The sequence below is a fragment of the Limulus polyphemus genome, unplaced genomic scaffold, assembly GCF_000517525.1.
Source record: "Limulus polyphemus unplaced genomic scaffold, Limulus_polyphemus-2.1.2 Scaffold1850, whole genome shotgun sequence".
Taxonomy (NCBI): Eukaryota; Metazoa; Arthropoda; class Merostomata; order Xiphosura; family Limulidae; genus Limulus; species Limulus polyphemus.
The window spans coordinates 84,554-107,486 of NW_013667460.1; the positions used below are offsets into that span (position 1 = coordinate 84,554).

General features: G+C 31.5%; 1 protein-coding gene across 1 annotated transcript in view; it reads left to right on the forward strand.

Annotated features, from left to right (window-relative positions):
- Positions 1 to 22,933, forward strand: part of LOC106465152 (L-fucose kinase-like) — a gene marked incomplete at its 3' end in the record, with an annotated part of 210,195 nt that overhangs the window by 65,574 nt on the left and 121,688 nt on the right. Inside the window, exons 11-12 of the mRNA XM_022392980.1 lie at positions 14,228 to 14,340; positions 20,507 to 20,677. Of these exons, the coding sequence (XP_022248688.1) occupies positions 14,228 to 14,340; positions 20,507 to 20,677 (284 nt within the window). The remainder of the gene's footprint in view (positions 1 to 14,227; positions 14,341 to 20,506; positions 20,678 to 22,933) is intronic.

Below are 22,933 nucleotides of genomic sequence, written 5' to 3' on the forward strand. Positions count from 1 at the left end.
ACACAGTTTGTTAATTTAAAAGTAAATGTATCAAAAAACACAGATAAACATAGATTTTTGTGTGTCACGTGGTATGTTGAATGTAGCACTGGTTCAGATTAGATGTTTGTGAAGTCAAAATACTAAGTCTGTAGTGTCATATGAATTAGAAACTCAAATTACAGATATTGACAAGCTATAATATAAAATAAGAAGTTCTTATCTTTTCTATTTGCTAAGATATTGCACACATAATAAATCAAACACAGTGGCACCCCACACATCTCCTTTCATTTTTAGAAATGCTCCCTAATAAACACTTATTTCTATGTATTACATGGATAACCAATCAGAAGCTCAGAATGTCCCCTAGTGGATTTCTAAGTCTTTCTAATGTACCTAGTGTCATTTCTTTATTTTAAATCAAGACTTAATAAAAAATTAGGTATTTTGCATATGAAAGCATTGTAATGTTTACTGATAAACTGCCAAATTTTGTTAACATTTGCTTACTGATTTAAAAGTTACAGCATGAAAACTATAACAAGTACAAAATGGTTATGAGATCGAGTCTGGTTTGAAAGAGTTACGAGTAAGAGGGTCTATAAATGTATCTCAGCTCAAAACTTCAAATTTGACTTGGTATTAATAAAATATAATCAGGATGTATACAGTCAGGGAAAAGCCAGAGAACTGTTTTTTGTAAGTTTTTTTCCTTCTATTAATTACTAACAGAAATGTATTGGCTAGCTACTACATCTAGTATATAAGCTCTAAGACACATTTAAAGTAGTTAATACGAGTAGAACTGTCGAGGTTTTTGTTCTCATCTAAATGACAATAGGGCCTTGATCGATTCCTATCATCCTGTTTGTCTTTCCTTACACAAATTATTCCTGAAAGCTGCTGATAAAATCACCTTTCGAAAATTTTCCTTATACTGGAATGACAGGTTGTGTGATGTGCGGGTGCATGGAGGGGTGGCACTGCTGGTTGAGCAATACGTGCTCACCCTGTCTGTGCTACTCGATACACCCTTGAAGGCTGTAGCCATCTATGTTTCTTTGGGTTGTACCATAAATGTTTATTCTCTCTACCTGTTTCCTGGAGAGACGTACTCTTCCCATCCCCCTTTCCATCTTGCTCTCCATTGGCCAGGAAAGTGCTGATGTACAGAACATCACCGATACTCCCGGTGAGAACATTTCTTGTGCATCTAGCACTTCTGTTTCTTCCCCTGCCTTCCTGACCATCAAGTCTCGGGCAGAGTGATCACCTCTTTCCTTTTGGGCTGATCGTCTATATGACTATAATCGCTCCCTTACACTAGTGGAACTCAAACATGCCCTTCGTTAATCGGACCTGATGATGTTCACTATGAGATGCTGTACCATCTCTCTCCTGCCTCTCTTGCTATTCTTCTGGCTGTTTTTAACTGCATATGGCGGGAGAACATTTTTCCTGATGTTTGGTGCCAGGCTATTGTCCTTCCTTTCTCTAAGCTTGGGAAGGATCCCAAGATTCCTTCTAATTATTGTCCAATTACTTTGACTAGCTATCTCTGTAAGGTTTTAAAGCTTGTATGGTTAATGTTCGTCTTGTTCCTTGAATCAAACAACCTCCTCTTGCCCACCCAGTGTGAGTTCTGTTGACAGCTCTCCACCATGGACCACCTGATTTGACTTGAAACCTCGATCAGGGAAGCCTTCCTCAAGAGAGAACATCTTGTCTCTGTGTTCTTTGACTTTGAGAAGGTTTATGACACTACATGGAAGTATGGCATTTTGCTGGGGCCTCCACTTATATGGGTTGCGTGGCCATTTACCCACTTTTATTCAGAACATTTTACTGGACAGGTGATTTTGAGTCTGTGTGGGTTCAACTCTTTCTCATTCTGTAACACAGGAACTTGAAGTCCCTCAGGGCTGTGTCACACTTTTCAGTATCAAGATTAATGCTATAACTACACAACTTCTTCCTACTGTTGCAAACGGGCTATATGTCAATGACTTCCACATATCGTGTCAGTTGTTGAACATGAGGTTTATTGAGCAGCAGCTTCAGACTGCCCTCAATTGATTTTTGATGTGGACTGCAGCAAATGGTTTTACCTTTTCGTTTTCCAAAACCGTTTGCCTGCATTTTTGCCACCAGTAGGGCCTACACCCCGATCCTGAGCTCTGTCTTGGTGATGTTGTTCTTTCAGTGGTTCCTGAGACAAAATTCTTAGGGCTAATCTTTGACTGTAAGCTTACTTTCATTCCTCACATAAAGCAGCAATGTGTCAAGTGTACAAGGGCACTGAACATCCTTCGTCTCCTCTCTTCCAACTCTTGGGGAGCGGATCAGTGTTCTGTGCTCAAGATCTATCTTGCCCTCATTCAATCCAAACTGGACTATGGGTCTCTGGTCTATGGTTCTACCAGGACCATGTCCTTGAAGATACTGGATCTCATTCGCCATCTGGGGCTTCAGCTCAGTACAAGGGCTTTTCGCACTTCTCCAGTCCAGAGTTTGTACACCGACTCTCACAAACCTCCTCTTCATCTCCACTGTTTGCAACTTTCTCTACAGTATGCTACCAAGGTTCGATCTTCACCACAGCATCCCACCTGGGGTTGGGTCTTTCTTCTTTGGTGGGTCATGCTCTTTCAGAAGAGACAGTCTGCAATTCCTTCTTTTCGCCTTCGTATCCAGACGCCACTGGCTGAATTGGGTCTGGCATAGGATGATGTTGCTGTTCCCAATGATCTGCCCATTCCACCATGGCTTATTACTATCCCTAAATGTGACCTTTTCTTGAGTCATCTTAATAAGGTGGATACTCCTGATTGGAAGTACCATCCTCTGTATACTGAATATCTTTTGACCCATCTTTCTATTCCCGTTTACATGGATGGTTCAAAATCAGGTGACTCTGTAGGCTCTGCCATGGTTTGCTGTGACTCGGTAATTGCTTGCAGGATCCTCTCTACAGTTTCTGTGTTCACTGCTGATTGTATACCATTTCTCTTGCCCTGGATCATGTAGAAGCTATGCAGTACACTGATTGTATTATTTACACTGACTCTCTTAGCTCTCTTCTGGTCCTACAATCGCTTAATGCTAGTTTTCACCCTATTCTTCTCAATATTCAGCAATGGCTGGCCCATTTTTCTCTTATCTTCCATTAGTATCCAGTTTTTCTGGATACCTTGACACTGGTATTCACGGGAATGAGCTCGCTGACACCACAGCCAAGTCTGTCTACTCTGGTGCCATTACAGCCATGCCTCTCCCATATATGGACTACGTTCCTGTATTGAAGGCTCAGCTTCATGACAGCTGGAAGTTGACTTGGTGTGAGCAATGTCATAACAAGCTTTTCCAGATCAAACCTTCTGTTCTTTGGCCATCTTGTTTCCATAAGCAATGGAAGAAGGAAGTTGTCCTGGCTAGGCTATGCATTAGTCACAGTTTTTTAACTCATTGTTTTCTTTTATCTGGGACTGATCCTCCTTTGTGACACTCAAGTCACAATAGCCCATGTTTTACTGTCATGCTGTTATTACAACCGTGAGTGGCGGCACCATTTTAGACATGTATTTTCTATCAGTTTACCCCTGATGTTGGACAGTGTCATTGGTGATGGTGACATTGTCCAACTTCTGTTTTGAACTTTTTATGAGCCATTGGCCTTTTTAATTCTCTTTGAGTCATTTGGACATTGTATAGTATTAACTTGATTTATTTTTACATCTTATAGAATTTTACTTTTACATTTTTACTGATTGTTAGGTGCAGATAACCAAGTTGCTTTGTGCTAAACAACCAAACTAAGCCATGCTGCTCAAATGGAGATTACAAAACTGGCATGACATAGGCAAGTCAGTCACAATTATAGTAACCATATGTACTAATAATGCAAGATAAATGACTGAAATGCATGTATCATGGGTGTATTAATACTTGAAATTAAGAATTTTTGTTTTGAAATGTATACCAGTAATTGTTTTCTTATGACTTCTAAGTTCTAGTAACAAAACTGCAATGCTAACCAGTAATTTTCTAGTTGGCTACCATTAATGTGTAGCCTTATATATATTAATTATTTGCATTGTGTTAGAAAAGTTTCTGTGTCTTATGTCTTACCTGTTTATTCGTGTTTGGTGATAGGACATTCACCTTTCTATAGTGAAAGAATTCTCAGGTTGATGATGTTTACCTTCACTGTAAAAAGAAAATTCTGTTTAACCTTAAAAAAAATGTGGAATCAAGCTGCTATGAATTGAAAGTTCATGTAAGGTTATACAGTATGTATGTGTATGTTACCTTACATTTCAAGTTTGTGTTAAATTACATAGATTGTTTGTGTCACTTAATACAAAATTTTATGTCAGCTTACTTCCACAGTTATTTGTAGAAGATTATGTATTCTGTCATTATGTAAAATCACTGTTATACACTTAGACACTATCAGTTGAAACTGCAGACATTCAATATTTTTATCATGCTTATGTATTGAAAAGTGTTCACATATGTATTTCAGTAGAAGCAGAGAGCTAAAATGTAGGGTGAATTTTTTATTTCAGAAGTATTATCCAGGACAAAGTATTCAGTTTATTTCTTGTAATTCAACAAACAGCAATATTTGAACATGTATTTAGCAATGAAGCAACAGGTTGAACTCTAGGCAAAGTATTTTTATTGATTTTTTTTACAAGCATTTCCTTTAAGGCATTTTAGTGAGTTTTTCAATTGCCAAGGATCCCCCAGAAAAAAGCATAAGAAAGCCCTCAAAATACAAGATAAGTGCCAAACTGGTTCTGGTATCTCTCCAAGAACAATTGCTGCACCTGCTACAATAATGAAGTTACTCGAAGGACCATAAACATACACCAAAGAAAATAATTTTGGAGCTCCACACTGATTAAATTCAAGATTCTCACCACTCTGAAAAAAATTAAAACACATAAATATAATGAAAAGATAAATTTAATTTAATGATGTCTTTATGGAATTTATCTATCATATTAAGAATTTTACACTTTTATCTTAACTACTTTGTATGCTTTATACTTTTATAAAGAAGTGAATGATAGAATCAGAGTATCTTCTGATAAAATGAGAGTTTCCTAGTCTTTCCATTTAGGCAAACCAACCATGTATATTCCTATCTGGAACACCTCAAATATGTCTTGTTCACCAAACATCTTTGATACTAGAGAAACAAAAGCATCATCTTGATAGTTAAAATTAGGAGAAAACATATCAACTGTTGAAATTCTAGAATTTCTGGTGATTTAAAAATTGCATGATTGTTTTAGAAATGTGGATTTCAGAAAAACAATATATTTGAATATATATTTAAGTAAATATGAAGCTGATAGATATGTTATCATAGAATTATATATTGATTGGCCTAAAAATAAGAAAATATAAAAACAGATCACTTTGTTTTGATGCAAATTTATTTCATTGTATACCATGTTACACTTCCATTGATCTTGACCAATCACCACATATATAGATGAAGTAAAGGAGAGTAAGTATTGAAAACTGAAAAAAAATGTTGATTCTTAATGGAACAGACTGGGAAAACAAAGGTTGCGGATTGTGCACGTGCAACACCATATGATTGAAATTACCACAAAGATATTCAAATAAGGATAAAGTGTAAATTGAAGGCAATATTACTGTATATGTCAAGTAATTAGTTTGTATCTTGTAGTTTAGAAGAGGTTAATATTTAAGTATACACAAACTGTTAAACTAATTACCTAAATGTGGGTTACATCTTGAAGTAAGATTCAATATATCTTAACAAAATTTGTATCAAAACGTAATTACAGAATGAAATACAAGTCCATAGCCATTGTCAGAAATTTTAATAGAAGTAATAAAACATTTATATTTTCAATACTTGCAAAAATTGAAAAGATTGTTCAAGCAGTGTATAATATGCACAAATTATCACTTCTATAAAGCTCCAAAATGTGAAGGTATTTAGGGTGCACTGGAAATTATGACATATTCTATACACAATTCAATGTATACTTTTTGTTTTGAGAAGTACAATTTTTCATACTGTTGTAAGAAAGTTTACCTGCAAGCCATCTCCAAACTTTATTTTCTATAAGTGGATTCCTCATCATTAAGTTTAAACTAAATATTTATCTTGGAATGAAGCTCCACATAATGATAAGCACAAAAAAATGTGTTTTTTTATGCCTCTGCTTTACTGAACTAGTGAATTTTCCATACTGGGGACACAGTAATGGCATGATACTACTAACTGAAGAATATGAAATTGGCATTTACTATAATTGAGTAATATTTATAATTACCATCAACACTGTCTAATATACTCTTGATATTAATATTATTTATTCACAGAATGCATACAAAAGAACACAGTTACAAATCTTTTTTATAGGATAGTACATATTTTTTATAAGTTCATAAACCAATAATAATGTACAATATATAAAAAAATTTCTACTATTCATGTCAGTTGTAAAAAAATATCCAAAACAAACAAAATATAAATTGTATACTTGATATCAACAGACACATTTTTTACATTGGTGAACTTACCTGAGGAATCACTGATGAGGTTGTGTTTTTGAAAACTGACAAAACAAAGAATGGCAGTACCTTCTGGCATTGTGTTTCAATGTTTAGACATGGTATCTTTGGTTATAATATCAAAGAAGCCTCAACAAACTGAAAACACTAAAGATTCCACACTTAAACTACATAATTTAACTTACTTTGACATGTTGCCTTCTGATAAATCTTTCACAAGACAGTCAGTTCAGATTTTAATGACCAAATCAATGTTTTTGTTGTTTTTTTGTCTTTGTTGCTTCCCAAGTGGCAAGAAAGCTTATTGACTGGAAACTGATATTCACTAACAAAAAGTTATCAGTTTATATGCACAACTCTTAAAGATTGTATAGGTAACAACATTTTCATGCATATTAAAAAGTGAATATGATAGTGGGTAAATACACAATATCATGTAATCTAAATTTTTAGATCCACTATTATGGAATAACAGCAAATTTATATGGACAAAATTATTGACACTTTCACAAACAAACGTTGGACTGAAGAAGACATGTGAAGTGTCAAAACTTGTATCCATATGTGTTGTGCCATAATAGTGAATCTAAGTTTTGTTTCATATATGATAATTTTAACAACTTGAAAGTATAAGTCGTTTTAGTTTTCAACTTATTCAAAACTTAAACTTAGCCAATAAAACAAGAGTTTCAATTTGTTTTCATTGAGATTGTTAAAGACAAAACTTGAAAAACAACAATTTCTATCAAATGTAATTATGTACATTCTTACTTCAATACTCAGTTTTTCCTTTATCTCTCAAAACATGCAACTGAACTCTGCAGCAGTTACCTGACAGGTTCCAAAATCAGTAATGTTGAAGAAATATCCAACTGTGAATTGTTGATTTCTTGAAAATAAAAAATTACATTTATCATTAATTATCATAAAGTAATAAAAAGGTTATTAATGTACATTACAGTTTAACTTAAACGCTTTCTTCTCTAAAAGCAACAATTTTTAATGAGATGTTAATGAGCTTGTTTTGCCCATAAAAAATATTATTCACAAAAAGAAACTGCAAGTGAACAAACTGAATGAAAATTCTTCATAAGTGTCAATAATATATATATATATATATATAAACAATAACATACTCTGCTTTGGCTTAAGACTTATTGTTTATGGAATATTAGCATAATAATAAAACAGACACCAACAAGCTCACTTACAAATATCAGTATTTTATCTAATAGTATTATCTTAAAATATCTGCAAGCTTTATTCCAACCATTTTTTAAACTATGTAATGGTGACTGGAGTATAGTGCACATAATTATATATAAATGAAATAACCATGAACTGCAAAGTTTGTGGTGGTTCTACTTATTTCCAATTATATGAAAATTTTATCTTTCACATAAATTTGTTAATTTATCAGTAAAACCTAAGAAGCCTTACCTGGCTATATCTTATTGCTGTTCAATAACAGCAAAATTGTCTCGTATTTTATTTCTTCTAATATGTTAACATCATCTATTTTACATTCATCCTCCATCAACAATTATGCATTGCTCGTGGGCCCCCTAAGCACTGGAATTTAGTTTTTTATTAGTTGAAAAAGAAGTTTTACTAAATTTTTCTAATATAATGTTTCATAAAATTCTCTCTATTAAGTCTGTTTCCAACTAATAGGAGCGAGACTATATATGACTTTTTTATATATTCTTATCACAAAATAGATTACATTAGGCCTACTGATAGCTCAATGGACAACAAATAATTTACTACTGGAGAAAACTCGGTGATTTGGGGTAATTTTGTGGTGCTGATTTCAAAACTGTAGTCAGAATTTGTTCATCATCTTTAGATTTTGAGTTATAGTAATATCTCAATATTTTATCACCACTATGTGAAATACCATGCAATCAACTCAGTAAAATAGATTTATCCTGTGAAATTAAGTTTACTTGGATAGGTAAATGGGTAAAAGGCATACGTTTTTGATAAAATTATTGCTCTTTGTGTCTCTGGGACAGCCAAGATGATAGAAATCATTTCAAAAAGAAAAATGGCCATTGAGAGAGAATTACATGCCAGGGAAACAGAATATCAAAATGTGTTTCTGCTCTCACTTCATATTAAACTGGGACCCATGAATAATTTTGTAAAAGGAATGAACCAAGTTGGTAATGGTTTCAGATATCTGTCTGACAAGTTTCCAAAAACCAGTGAAGCAAAAATGAAAGGAGGCATCTTTGTCAGGCCACAGATTCAGGAAGTGCTGATGGATGATGGTTTTGAAACAGTACTCAATCAGAAAGAACTTGCTGCCTGGGAATCATTTAAACTGGTCAGAAATTTCTTAGGAAATCATAGAGATGAAAAGTATGGTGTGGTGATTGATGATATGCTCGAGAACTACAGGAAAATGGGGTCTAGCATGTCACTAAAAATGCAGTTCTTACTCCATTTAGACTTCTTTCCAAACTCTGGTTTGTGTGATGAGATTAAAGTCTTTAGTTCTTATGTATGGGGCTTTGGATTCATGTTAGTCAGATTTTAGCAAGTCCTTGTTTTACTAATACCTGTGTAATAGCAACACTGATACTTATAGTACTGCAAAAGTATAGGCCTACTGGAAAACTAGTTAGTCTTTTTGCTTTGTACAAGCTAAGCTTAATTTATATCTTTAGCCATGTTAACATAACATAATGTTTAGGGAAAACAAGAGACCTATTGGTCCATTTAGGTTGTCCCATCCTCTAAAATAAACAAAAGCCATTAAAAAAAAACGAAAAGCAAGCACTCATCATTCATATAGTTATCACACTTTCTCTTACACTCACTTAAGTTTACTGCCTCCACAACATCTGAAGGCAACCTGTTCCAAAGGGCAACCACCCTGTTTAGAAAAATAAAATTGTCTTAGCTGAAGATGACTCCTACCCTGCCTAAATTTGCATTTTTGTCTCCAAGTCCTATCATTCTCACCATTAAATATGAAAAAAGATGATGCATCAACACTATAAATTCCTTTAACAATATTATACACCCTTTTATCCAGAGAAAACAATTTCAGAACACTTTCCTTTCTGTGTTGTATTTATGACAACATTGCTCCCACTGCAAAATCAGTGGCATCTTTATGTGAAATGAGTGAATTTTCAAGAGTTGTGTATGCTAATACAGGAGTAGTTGTCAATTCTTTCTTTAGTTTGTTGAATGTTTGTTCAGGAGTTGAACAAAATTTATTTGGTTTTTCAAGTAATTTGTGTAGATGAAGATCTATGTCAGAGAAAATAATTTTACAAAGTTTACAATGGTAAGAGTTCATTCCAAGAAATCCTCTTAACTCGTGCAGGGTTTTTTGGTGTTGTTACATGTTTTAGTTTGCATTACTCAAAATGAAATGAATGATTTGACAATTTATTGCTAATAAAGACCCTTTTTCAGAATTTATGTCTGGATTTAATATGAAGGTTGTAACCACTTAAGAAATTGTTGGAAATAATAATTATACTTTGTAGAGTAGTTTTGGTTTTAAATCATTTAGTTTAACATTTGTAATACTGATGTTTTATATATAGTTGAAATGCTAATCAACTAGTAAATTCCATTCTCTTGGAACCTGCACAGCATATTATAGAAGGGAGAAAAAAAATACATTTTATACTTTGATTTTCTGAAATGTGTATTATCCATAAATAAACCTTATAATAATTTAAAACTTCTCACTAGGCCTGGCATGGCATGGTTGTTAGAGCAATAGACTCGCAATCTATGGATTACAGGTTTGAATCCCCATCACCAAACATGATAGCCCTCTCAGCCATAGAGGCATTATAATATGATGGTCAATCCCAATATCCATTGGTAAAAAAGTAGCCCAAGAGTTGGTGGATGGTGTAGACTAGCTGTCTCCCCTATTGTCTACCACTGCTAAATTAGGGATTGCAAGTGCTTATAGCTCTTGAGTAACTTTGTGCAAAATTCAAAAACAAATAAACAATCGGTAAAATGTATCAGCAGAATCAATTCATTACTTTTATTTATTTTCCAATAAAGATAACTGGTTTTTAACAAACACTTTTATTGCAGGTGGAATTAAAATGCTAATAGCTGTATATGTTATGTTTACTCACAAAAATATTATATGACCTGTAACCAAAAGCTCATTCATTGTACACTGAGTTTTTAAAAATTTTACACATCTCAATACATTTTGCACAATATATTTTATGATACTGTACCTATATTCTGTTTAAACTTACGATATAAGTTTAGTGTGCTCATTCTACACATTTCAGTAGTTTACACATGGTATTCAGTAAGCTTATACAACAATGGATGTTACACACCATTTACACACATTTTTGCTGGGTAAAAGTGCACATGATTTTTATGTGTTGACTTTCAGAAAGCCTTCAATAAGTTGTCTTGTAAGACATTGATTAAGAAACAGAATCTTTATAAGATTGGTGGGGAAGTGCAAAATCTTTATGACTGGGAGAATTTGACTAGTTTGGTCTATTAGGGTTATGTGATATTTGGTACTTATTACTTAAAACTTAAGCCTGTTAAAACAGAGTTGACTCTTTTTAAGAATGTTTTTTGTTTCAGTCAAAATGACATGTACAGTCTAAGTGAGTAGGTAAGAATGTGGAAGTGAGATTCAAAATAGTTTAACAATTCTGGTGATTTAGCTATAACTTGCATTGTCTACCGTATTATAAGTGTGTCTTCATGAAAGTTGGTAACTTTTTAGTATGTTTATGTGAAAAATTAGAATTTTAAATAAAGTATTTTTACTAAAGATTTTTCTATTAATTTAATGAGTCAATCAGACTCTGACTAGTCTGAATGCAAAGTGATTTTCATCTTTAGAATAAAAGTACTTTCTTTTGTTTTACAGTTTTGTATTTAATTTGCATGACTTCTAGAACTTCCTTAATAACTAATAGTTTTTCACTAAAACTTTATATTCTGTCTGTTATTTTCTTTACCCTACCATTAACTGTAGCAAAATCAGTAATGTAGGGTAAATGAAAAATTGAAATATATCTAAATTTCCCTTTTTTTTTCTCATTTCTAGATTTACTGCATACTTTAACAAACAATTATACTATTTATTGTTACAGCCAAAGCTAACAGACTCTTCAAATTTGTATTAATTTGATTTTATTGCTTTAAGCTGCACCTTCTCATAGTGTGCTGAAAGTCATTTATCATAGTTATGGTTGAATAACAGTCATGCCATGTGATGTGCACATGCTAGGATACTGAGTATCATGTGAATTTTTATATATTTTTTAATTTTTTCTTATCTAACTTAACAAGTTTCTAACTTTTAATTTGTAGTTACTTTCATAACAATAAGTAAGAAATATACATAAAAAACAAGAAATTTGATGTTTATGTTTGGAGTTGGGCTTTTTGGTGTTGACAGATGAAGCAGTGTAGGCCTACTCTTTTGTAGCAATGTTGGTGGCCCAAAACGTTTTAAATTCATATTTCAAATATTCAATTTAGAACACAAAACATTACCACACAAAAAATAAAATTTACAAAACTACAGTAATTTAACTGGCTTTTCCAACTAGGTTATAAATAGGTTAAAAAAATTTTATTAACTGATCAAGATGGACACTACAAAGACAATGAAACTGAGGCCAAATATTTCTTAATCTGGAGGCTAAATGAACTAGCCTTCTAACTTATAGATAAGAATGTGATCTTCCTTTTCCATATGAATATTCCATTAGCAAATGTGTAGGGAATTATTGACATTTTTTATAAGACAGGATGAGTGGGGTGTAGCGTGTGGGTTTGCTGACTTTCTTTTTAGATCTCAGTAAAGGAAGAAGCTTGGAGGCTATAAATTTACTTTGTGACTTAGTGTTATCTGTAGTATAAGTCTGTACTTTGTGGACAAAAAGATCATATAGGGTAGAAAGAAAATTTAAAAGTAGCAGTTCAGAGCTAAGAAAACTTGCATGTTACAGAGAAGTGAAGATTGGGATTTTATTTAAATATATCTTTATGAAATTAAGAAATTAAAACATATAACATTAACATTTGATTTATAAACTATGCTTTGATGCTTAGTTTATTGACGTTCATTGATAATAAAGTTGTTTAATGTAACTCTGTAAAAAAGTCATGATAAGAACACTTGACCCATCTGTATGAAGAAGGTTAATGCTTTTTGTTAGTCAAAGCAAATACTTCTATGATAACTTTACCCTTAAGAATTACCATTTTTTCACAATAAATGATTTTTTACAAGTTATGTGTTTTTTCACTTGACAACACACTTTAGTCAACATGCATTCAAACAAATTCAAGGGATACTTGTGGGATAGGGTTGCCAACTCCTGAAAAGTTTGTAGTGGGACTTTTTCTGTAACGGGTCATCCATTTTATTTCTAAGTACGACTGTGCTACTGAATGTAGAACAGTTGGCAACTCTATTGTGGGAGGTAATTTCAGTTGCAGATTTGTATTTATTCAGACCTAAATTTTCATATATTAAAAAACCTTGGTAAAAAAGACTATAGTAAAGCTTTGCACATTTGTCATGTTTGTACTTATTGTTACATGTTATATTCTTAATGTTGTAATTTAAATGTTAGCTAGAAGGAATTATAAGATCAAGGATGTGACATAAAGTTTTCTAGCATATTCAAAAAAAGTAAGTAAGTGTGACTGCATCTTAGTATTGTTTGAGAATTTTGAATATTGTAATGTAGGCCTACAACAGTGTATAATGTAGAAATGTTAAAGGAGTAAAAGAAGTTATTTGATCTTATTATGTGGACTGAACATTGAATTCTTTTCTCCAGATAATTTTAGAAAACCTGCCCACAAGAGGACATTGCTATAACGTATAAATTAATGATATCTTTTCCTAACTGTCAAGGTTTTTTGACGGTGATTAACCAATATAATTGATTGCCTGTGAGCATGGATTATATTGATTAGTATGGCATAAAATCATCAACTAATCGAAATCAGTGTTTTTGGTTATTAGAATTATGTAAGTGACCAAAATATTGCCATTATAGTTTATAATTATTTTTATCAATTTGAGGTTGCTTAGCTTATTTGATTAGTGTTGCAACTCGTCAAAGTAATCAACTAACTGAAATTAGCATTTCTGATTTTTACTATTTTAAATTATTCAGACTATCCAAGTCTCATGTGAATAATTGATTAGTTGAATTAATGGATTAACAAATTTTACTAATTTTCAAGCTCTAATTGCCAAACAAAGTTATCCAATAGAACTTACTCTGGAAAAAAGGACCTTTTCACTAATAACAAAGCATAGTACCTGGATTTGGATATCAACATCATTAATAAAACATTTAACTTGAAATCATTTGTGGTGTCATCTATTAATGGAGAATGATTGCTTGAATAAATTGAATGTTCTTAATTGTAAAACTTGTTCAGTTTGTGAATTACTTTATCCTATAGGATTAATTTAAAATTAATTTTTTTTCTTTTCGAAAACTTTTTTATAAGAATAAATAAATTTGTGTAAGATAAGATATAAAGTATTAAAAATAAACATCTTTTTGTACACATAGACATAACAGTCTTGTTTTAAAGCATTCACTCTGCTGATTATGTATAGTCCATAAAATACAAGTATACGTGTGGCATAAATAAATAGAAACTGTACCAAATGTTTCAGTGATTCTAGAAGGTATTGAACATCTATACTGGTCTGAACATTCCACTGCTGAAGATCATATGGCTATTCTGAGAAAGTGCAGTCAAATGGGAAGAATTCATTCATATGTAGAAGTAGGTTTATTTCTGATACTTACTTTTATTAATCTTCATTTCTTTATTGTATCATAAACATTGTGAGATTATTTCTCCATTAAACATTCTGCATAATTATGGTTCACATTTGAATGCATATTGCTTGGAAAAGAATTAAAGAAATACACAATTGTAACCATAAAGTAATAAAATCCCACTCCAGACAAAGTCTTAAATCCACAATTAAAATTTGACTTGGATAGTATTGTTGGAGTTATTTGTTGCTAATATATTACCTAGTTAATCCTTTCTCTACCAGAGAAGTGCCACTGATAACCTATGGCTTTTTTCTTCTCACAGTGGAAACCCTTAACAAAATTGCCTGAAACTTACCAATTTTTAGTTGTGAAAATTTCCAACATATTGTTGTTAGGTGCTACTGAATAAAATATTCCGCTATATCTATCTAGTTTCAACACATTTGATAATTACCAGTATATTTCTTTTGATACTTTATTTTGATGATTGAAGCAGTAACCACTTCCAGCTATAAATTATTCAAAAACATGGCAAAAACTAACAAAAATTTATTGGTGATCAAGGACCTAACATTCCAAAATGCATCACCATTACATTTATAAGATATGTTATTATCACTTTTGCCAACAATTTTTGTGGTTGAGACGAATTTATATCTCGTAGCATATAGTTTATTTTTGGTAAATAACAAATTATTTTATATTTATGTGCTGTCTGAATGATAAAATTCAACAGAAAAGGATTTATGTTATTCAATTTTTTTATCTTAGCTTGTTGCACCCACTAAGCCTGGATAGTCAGTATGTTTCATTAGGGGAAAATCTTGCCTTACTAATCTTTTTGGCATTCTTTGAAAAGGTTACTGTTTATGTAGATGAGGGTATACGTGTAGATTTGGAGTTTCATGGAGTATTTGACAAGGTACCACATAATAGACTTATTGAAAAATCTGTTGTGGTGTGGGGAATAGGTTAACTCATTGTATAGAAAGCTGGTTGGATGGAAGAAAGCAAAAGGTTGTTATAAATGGAGTTCAGTCAAACTGGATTAACTGTCACATTGTTGCCCCTTTTTGATTTACATTAATGACACATTTGAAGGAATAGTCAATAAGTTATTTCAATTTGCTGATAACATAAAGGTTTTGGGTGTTGCTGACTATGAGGAGGATATTACTGCTTTACAAAAGGATTTAGATTATTTGGGCAAATAAATGGCAGATGGCTTTTAATTAAAGAAAATGTAAGGTAATGCATGTGGGACATTTTAAGGTGAATCATGAGTGTAGTTTTGATGGGAATAACTTTAATAGTGTTATGGGAGAAAAGAATCTTGGTTCTCTAGTTGAACAGTCTTTTAAGCAATCCAAGTAGTGTGCAGTTGTTAGTAGCAGGGCATATAGGATTTTAGATTGTATCTGAAGAAATATTCAATACAGGTCTAAATAGGTTATAAGTTCATTTTGTAGGTCATTAGTTAGGCCACATTTTAGAGTATTGTGTCTAGTCTTGGGGTCCTTACCTTAGGAAGGACATTGAATTGTTTGAAAGGGTTCAGAGGAGGGTTACTAGGAAGATACCTAAGACAGAAAGGTTGTTGTATGAGGACACATTAAGATTTCTGAAATTGTTTTCTCTTGAGAAAAGGGTGTTTAATATTGTTTAAGGAATTTATAGTGTTGATGCATGATATTTTTTCATACTTAGTGGTGAGAATGGTATGACTAGAAGACCAAATTAAAATTTAGGCAGGGTAGGAGTCATTTTCAGCTAAGGCAGCTTTATTTTTCCTAACAGGGTGGTTGGTCTTTGGAGTGGGTTGCCTTCACATGTGTTGGGTGCACTTAATTTAAGGGAGTTCAAGGGAAGGCTTGGTATATATACTTGAATGATAAGAGCTGGTTTTGAATATTTTATTTTAAGGCTTGGTTTATTGGATGACTTTATTTGGTTAAAGAAATTTAACTTGCATTATGGTGACAATGATCATTAACCCTTTCATGATGGTTACCCCTTCAAACACTTTTCTGAGTAAGTCACTGAGTTACATTCAAACTTTAATTAAAGAACTTTATGATAAATTTATGTGAATGAAATTGACATTATGATGTATGTTATGATTCAAAATTTTATGTCATCTAAGTTTTATTTCAAAAGAAATCTTTAAAAAAATACATAACCTTCAGTTTTGTGTTCTTACGTATCCCACAAGCTTTGAAAAATATCAACTTTACATTTCACGTCTTGACTCATATAATGCCAGTCTTGTAGATGCATGTCTAGAGATTTTAGTACACAACTTGACCTATTGACACATTAATTCCAAAGTCCTATAGCTGAATGGAGTAGAAACAAGTAATAAATTTTGTCAACCTCTGACTGGTGTCACACTCACCTTCTGTGCTTTTGCTTGAGATTTATAACATACATGTAGTGGCTACATATACATGTTTATAGTCATTAGAAAAAACTCATTTTATACCATAAATCAACAATGGTTATTTTGAAAGTGGCATACAGTTGTCATTATCTGGTACATGTAACTGCCTGTTATATTGTTAGCTACTTGATCCCTAATAGTTCTTACAGTTTTTTCTTAGCTAATTATGTTACAGTTAGAGAGACAGTTAAATTTTGTTTAGGTCTTACTTTTATATCTTAGTTAATTATATATTATTTATGTTTTAAAATGCATAACTGAAAGGTTTAAACATTTTTGAAATATACATCATACTTTGTATCAGTTTTCAAGGCTTAAGATCTTGCACTTGGTGAAGATAATTTTGTGACGGCTTTTACACCTTTACTGAAGAAACTGATTATGCCTCAACGACTTGTTGACTTGCACTGAGATGAGTGATAAAAGCTAAAGAACAATAAAGGAAAATATAACATTAAAAATTTACTAATTGTGAAAAGGAAAAGGCCTGAAATTACAAATATAACAAAAAGAAGATATTTTAACACTTTCAACCTGGGCTCTGTCCCTGGGACAGACCTCATAACCCTTTTGTGCTTGTTATAGTTTTCATGCTATAACTTTTAAATTAGTTAACGAATGTTAATGAAATTTGGCAGTTTATCAGTAAACATTACAATGCTTTCATACACGAAATATCTAATTTTTTTATTAAGTTTTAAGGTTTGTAAAGCAATGTTTTTCTCATGCCTTTTTTCTTTTCACATCTTTCCTATCTATCATGCAAAGTAATTTTCATTTTAGAATTAAAAATAGTTTAATGCATCAGAAATTTTGAAATTTCACATGCAAAATCATTATAGTGTCTGGACAGTTATTAAATATTTCTTAAGAAAAAACTTAATATTTTATCTGTTATTTTCAGTATTTAATCTCTGTACAGGTTTGGTAAATTTGACTGAAAATTAAGAAATACACATATTATGCCTCTTTTATTCTAGAATGAACACAAATTATAACACGAAAACATAAATGTTTAGACAAAATAACTTAAATCTCATTCTTATTATATTGACCTTTCACCCATGCCTAGCTAACAATACAGAAGTTACAACGACACGGCTTATGTGCACTCATGTTACTGTATCAAATAACATAAAGGTGACCTTTGGTCTGTACAAAAGATCTTGTCTTGGCTGTGTTTTAGTCGACTAGTATTTTGTAAAATACTGTCACATTTCAATTATTATACATTATATGTGTATATAGATTATTGCTATTTTGAAAGAAGTTCTTAAACATATTTTTCCTAAAACATAGAACAATAAATAAAGAAGTAAAACAAACAATTATCTCTTCTAGTTACGACCTTTGTACTCGGTTCCTGCTTGACATAGATTGCCAAGCCTTTAAAAATTTTGCACGTGGAGGATATGAAACAAAATATTTTTTTTAGGTTTTTATATATATTTTTGAATAACTAAAAAATCATAATTTACTACATGAATACCATAGAATTCTACTTTAATTTATCAAAGTTAGTAACCAAACTGTATTTGAGTCTAAAAAAAATATAAAATTTTGAGCAGATTAAAAACACAACCTACCTCATTGAAATTTTGGTTCAAAATAATGAAATGGCATTAGGTATGTTAGAATGGCTGAGAAAACCACTAGGGGGACATTCTGAGCTTTGTATTGGTTATTCATGTCATATATAGAAGTAAGTGTATATAAGGGAGCATTTCCAAAAATGGTGAGCAGGGTGCTACTGGGTTTGATTTATTACGTGAGCAATATCTTAGCAAACAGAAAAGATAAGACCTTCAATATCTGTAATTTGAGGTTCTAATTTGTATGAAACTATAGACTTAGTATTTTGACTTCACGAACATCTAATTTGATCCAGTGCTGCATTCAATGTACTATGTGACACACAAAAATCTATGTTTATCTGTGTTTTTTAATACTTACTTTTAAATTAACAAATTGAGTAATGTATAGTCCTAAAATTTGAATTACAATCTACAGTTTGACACCAAACGTAATGACATAAATTCATGAAATAGTAGTTCAACAAAATTTTGAATGCGAGTCAACAGATGAGATGACATGGCCTTTCACCTATGACCTATCATGAAAGAGATAAGATATTCTACAACAAATTAAAAGCTATGTAAATTTTTTCTATTTCTTAATATTAATCAGTTGATTGCACTGTATGTTGATGATAATATCTAGAGTTAGTGATATAAAAAAAAAGAAAAATATAATATTAACATCTACCTTAAAAAAACTTTGATATTCACTTAGGAGGCTCCAGGGGTTATGCTAATGAAATATGAAAACTATAAGATAAAGAAAAGTATTTTCATACTTAAAATGAAAATCACTTTGCACTCGAACTATTAATAGTTTGAGTGCAAATAACTACAATAGTTAAATAACATATTTTTAAGAAAAACACTAAATTAAAGTTATGTCATTATTTGTGTACAAGATACTTATAATCTTTAACAAAATCTTACCAATTTTTTGCAAGGATACATAAAAAAATCTTACAGTTATTGTGACACAAGTGAAATTCATATACTGCCCCAGCAAAATTGCAGGGGCCTGTTACAAAACAATTAAACTGAAAAAATGCAAAATAGTAGTTCAAGCTTTAAATTTGCATTATAGTGGTACTGTAAACATTGACTGTGGGCCCACAGGTTTGCTAGTAAACTTATTTTTTTGGATGAGTAGAAAAATTCTTAAAAAATCAAGAAATGCATTGTTTAACCATAGGAGCATGACATAATTTTTTAAACGTCTTTCTGCACATGTTACTGCATTAAATTCAAAATTTAATTAAACAAATTTCCTATCAGTGTATTCTAATGAAATTATTATCATGTATGTTATAATTCAAAGTTTTATGTTATCAAAGTTTTGCAAAAAATTTAGGAGATTCTAAAGATTATGCAAGTGAAATGTGAAACTGTAAGATAAAAAATAGTATTTTTATATGTGACAGAACTGAAGCTATAGCAGTGAACATTTTAAAATAACACATTCTTTTTTATATTTTACAAACTTAAAATCACTTATTATCTGAATTCATTGTATGAGGAGTCCTTTTAAATTGTAGCAAAATGCCTAGGTGATGCACCTTCTATGAGAAAGTGCAGTAACAGTGTTTAGGATTTTAATCAAATGAAAATCATTGACAAGAAATAGTGAGCACATTTTCTCTTTCATATAATTATTTTAACAATATTTCTATTTGCTAATGCTGCAACACTGGTTTTGCATTGCTTTTTATGTTGATAATCAAGTATGATATTCATATCATTGATAAGAACATTTCTTCTAACTAGTTTTAAAAGCAACCAGATTTTCTAAATGATGTTTGACTACTGAACTTTGTATTTTAATTGTACAGTGTAGTTCCATGTGAAAAATTATATGAAATGTAATAGAATATTTATCTTAACTTAAAAGGTTGTATCACTCTAAAGTTATTATAGAAGTATTTGCTAATGTTTTTAAAAGTAATATGGAGCTGTAGTTTCTTTCTTGGTAAGAGTTGAAAAAGATAAGTAAAACTGGTTTGAAAAGGTTGCTTTCAGATTTTGTGGCTTGAGTGAAGACAGATATCTGTGTTGATTAGGATAACACAGATTTAAAAGCACTTTATCATCAACTGTATAGATATATACTGTTTATAAGAATTAAACAATTCTTTATCCTTTTTCCATGTAAGGGAGAACTGTCTAATCCACCTATAGACTGCCTCTTGCTTAATAGTCTGGTCAGTGTGTCAAGGTCAAGTACATTAGGAAAACGGACTATTCTTAGTAGTTCTACAGTCAGTGTAGAAAAAGTGCACATAGGAGATGACTGTTTAGTGTCTGACATGAAGATCATGGTCAAGGTAAGTTTAAAAGTAATGGCTAATTTAGAAGTACTGCTTATTTGACCTGGGAAATTAACTTAATTAATCAGTACAAATGATTACCTACAAAGACTGACTAATGCAATGAAAATAATCAAGTAATTGAAATTAATGATTCTGTTATTTCTGTTTTCTATTATTCCAACTATCCAAGTAATCAAAATATTGTCATTATGATTTCTTATTATTATTTTCAATTAATTAACTCACTCAACACAAGCTCATTCGATTTGACCGACTAGGTAACCTCTTTGTACTCATTTATAGTCTTTATAGATTTGATACTACTAACATTTAATATAGTATGTATAGCTTCACAAAATTTCACAGCCTTTCAGTAAACATTATAAGTCTTTCACATACAAAAAGTCATATTTTTTAGTGAAGTATTTTAAATCAACTAAAAAAAGATTTGTCTGTGAATATATATTGAGTAATTATCTTGAATACTCCATGTGCAAAGTGATTTTCATATTAAGATTAAAAATACTTTTCTTCATCTGAAAAATCTCAAATTTCTAAATACATTTCAAATGTTTGTTTTCAGTAAAACTTTATATTTTATCTGTTATTTTCTTTACCCTAATTTTATACATGGTTGGTCAATTTGACCAACCTTGTAACCAGCAAAAAAAATTTAAATAAATCTAAATTACCCTTTTTTCTTTCTAGAATGACTTCATATTGTAACATGAAATTACATTCGTTTATTCTAAGTAGTTTTAAACTCGTAACTGTATACATTTATCTATAATTAAATTTTATTGTTTTATTGTCCTTTGATTGCCCCATTGAACCATGTATAACTACTATTTGCACCATTATAAGTTGTAAATCATTTGGGGAATGTGAAACTCACGTCACACTATTGAATGACCTTACCCAGGAACTGCACGCGTGCATGCCTTGTGAAACCTTGTGTCATGCACATTAAAGGATACCCTTGGCAGTAGGGTTAAAGTTTGTTCAGCTTAATCAATTATTGTCACAACTTGCATAAATAATCCACAAAATAATATCACTAGAAGTACAACATTTGAATAGAAACAAATTTATTTTATATAGTGTTATTTTGAGCAACTGCTCTTCTTCAGGCTTAATATGAAAATGAAATTAATGAGTCATTATGTTTAAGAACTTGCATTCCAATATGAATGTACACCTTGAGAAAAAAAATATGCATTTTAATAATAGGGAAAAGTTTCAAAGACTTACTTTTTTCAACATTCTTCATAGAACTATTCTACAATTTGTACAGCAACAACCCATCTACATCTTCAGGATTGCCTGTAACCTTTTTCTCTTTCACTCTGACCAAGACAAGGAACTCTAGCCATATCAGTATATTCAAACTTGTCTAAAAAGAAATGTTGTAACTTTTGGATTTTGTCTTAAATTTTATCAAGACCCCTATTCCAGCTGTCTTCATACAATCTAAACTTGCTGCTTCCCATTCCAGTTGGGGAGCATATCTTTACACTCAGGAGGTTTTGAGACAGTGAGCTCTTACGTAATCCACTCTCCATATCAATATCTTGGAACTACTTGCAGTTCAGCAAGCTGTACTTCACTTCTTGCTGGCTGTTCAGGGACAGGTAGTGATGATCCCCTTGGACAATTCAATGATAGTGTCCTATATCACCAGGCAAGGAGACAACCAGTCGAGAGATCTTTGTTTTTGGACCTTGGATCTTCTCTATTGGGCTCGCAGCCATCAATTCACTTTGCTGGCATTTCATACTCTGGGTGCCCTGAACTCTCCCAACACAGGGTTGGTCAATTTGACTGAGTCATGTGACCTTTTGTATTCGTTTAACATTTTTATAAATTTAATACTTATAACTCAATATATTGAGTATATCTTCACAAAATTTAGCATCTTTCAGATAATATTACAAGTATTTTGCATACAAAAAGTTATATTTCTTAGTGAAATATTTTTAATAAAATAAAATAAAGGTTTGTCCATTAATATATTCAGTATTTGTTTTGAATAGTCCATGTGCAAATTAATTTTCATGTTAGAATTAAAAATACTTTTCGTCATCTCAAAAATCTCAAATTTCCATTATGTAATCCCTAAAATGTCCTAAATGCATTTCAAACGTTTTTTTCAGTAAAACTTTATAGTTTATCTGTTATTTTTTCTATCCTATCTCAAAACGGGATCAGTCAATTCGATCTACCTTGTAACCACCAAAAAAAAGTCGGAATAAACCTAAATTAACTTTTTTT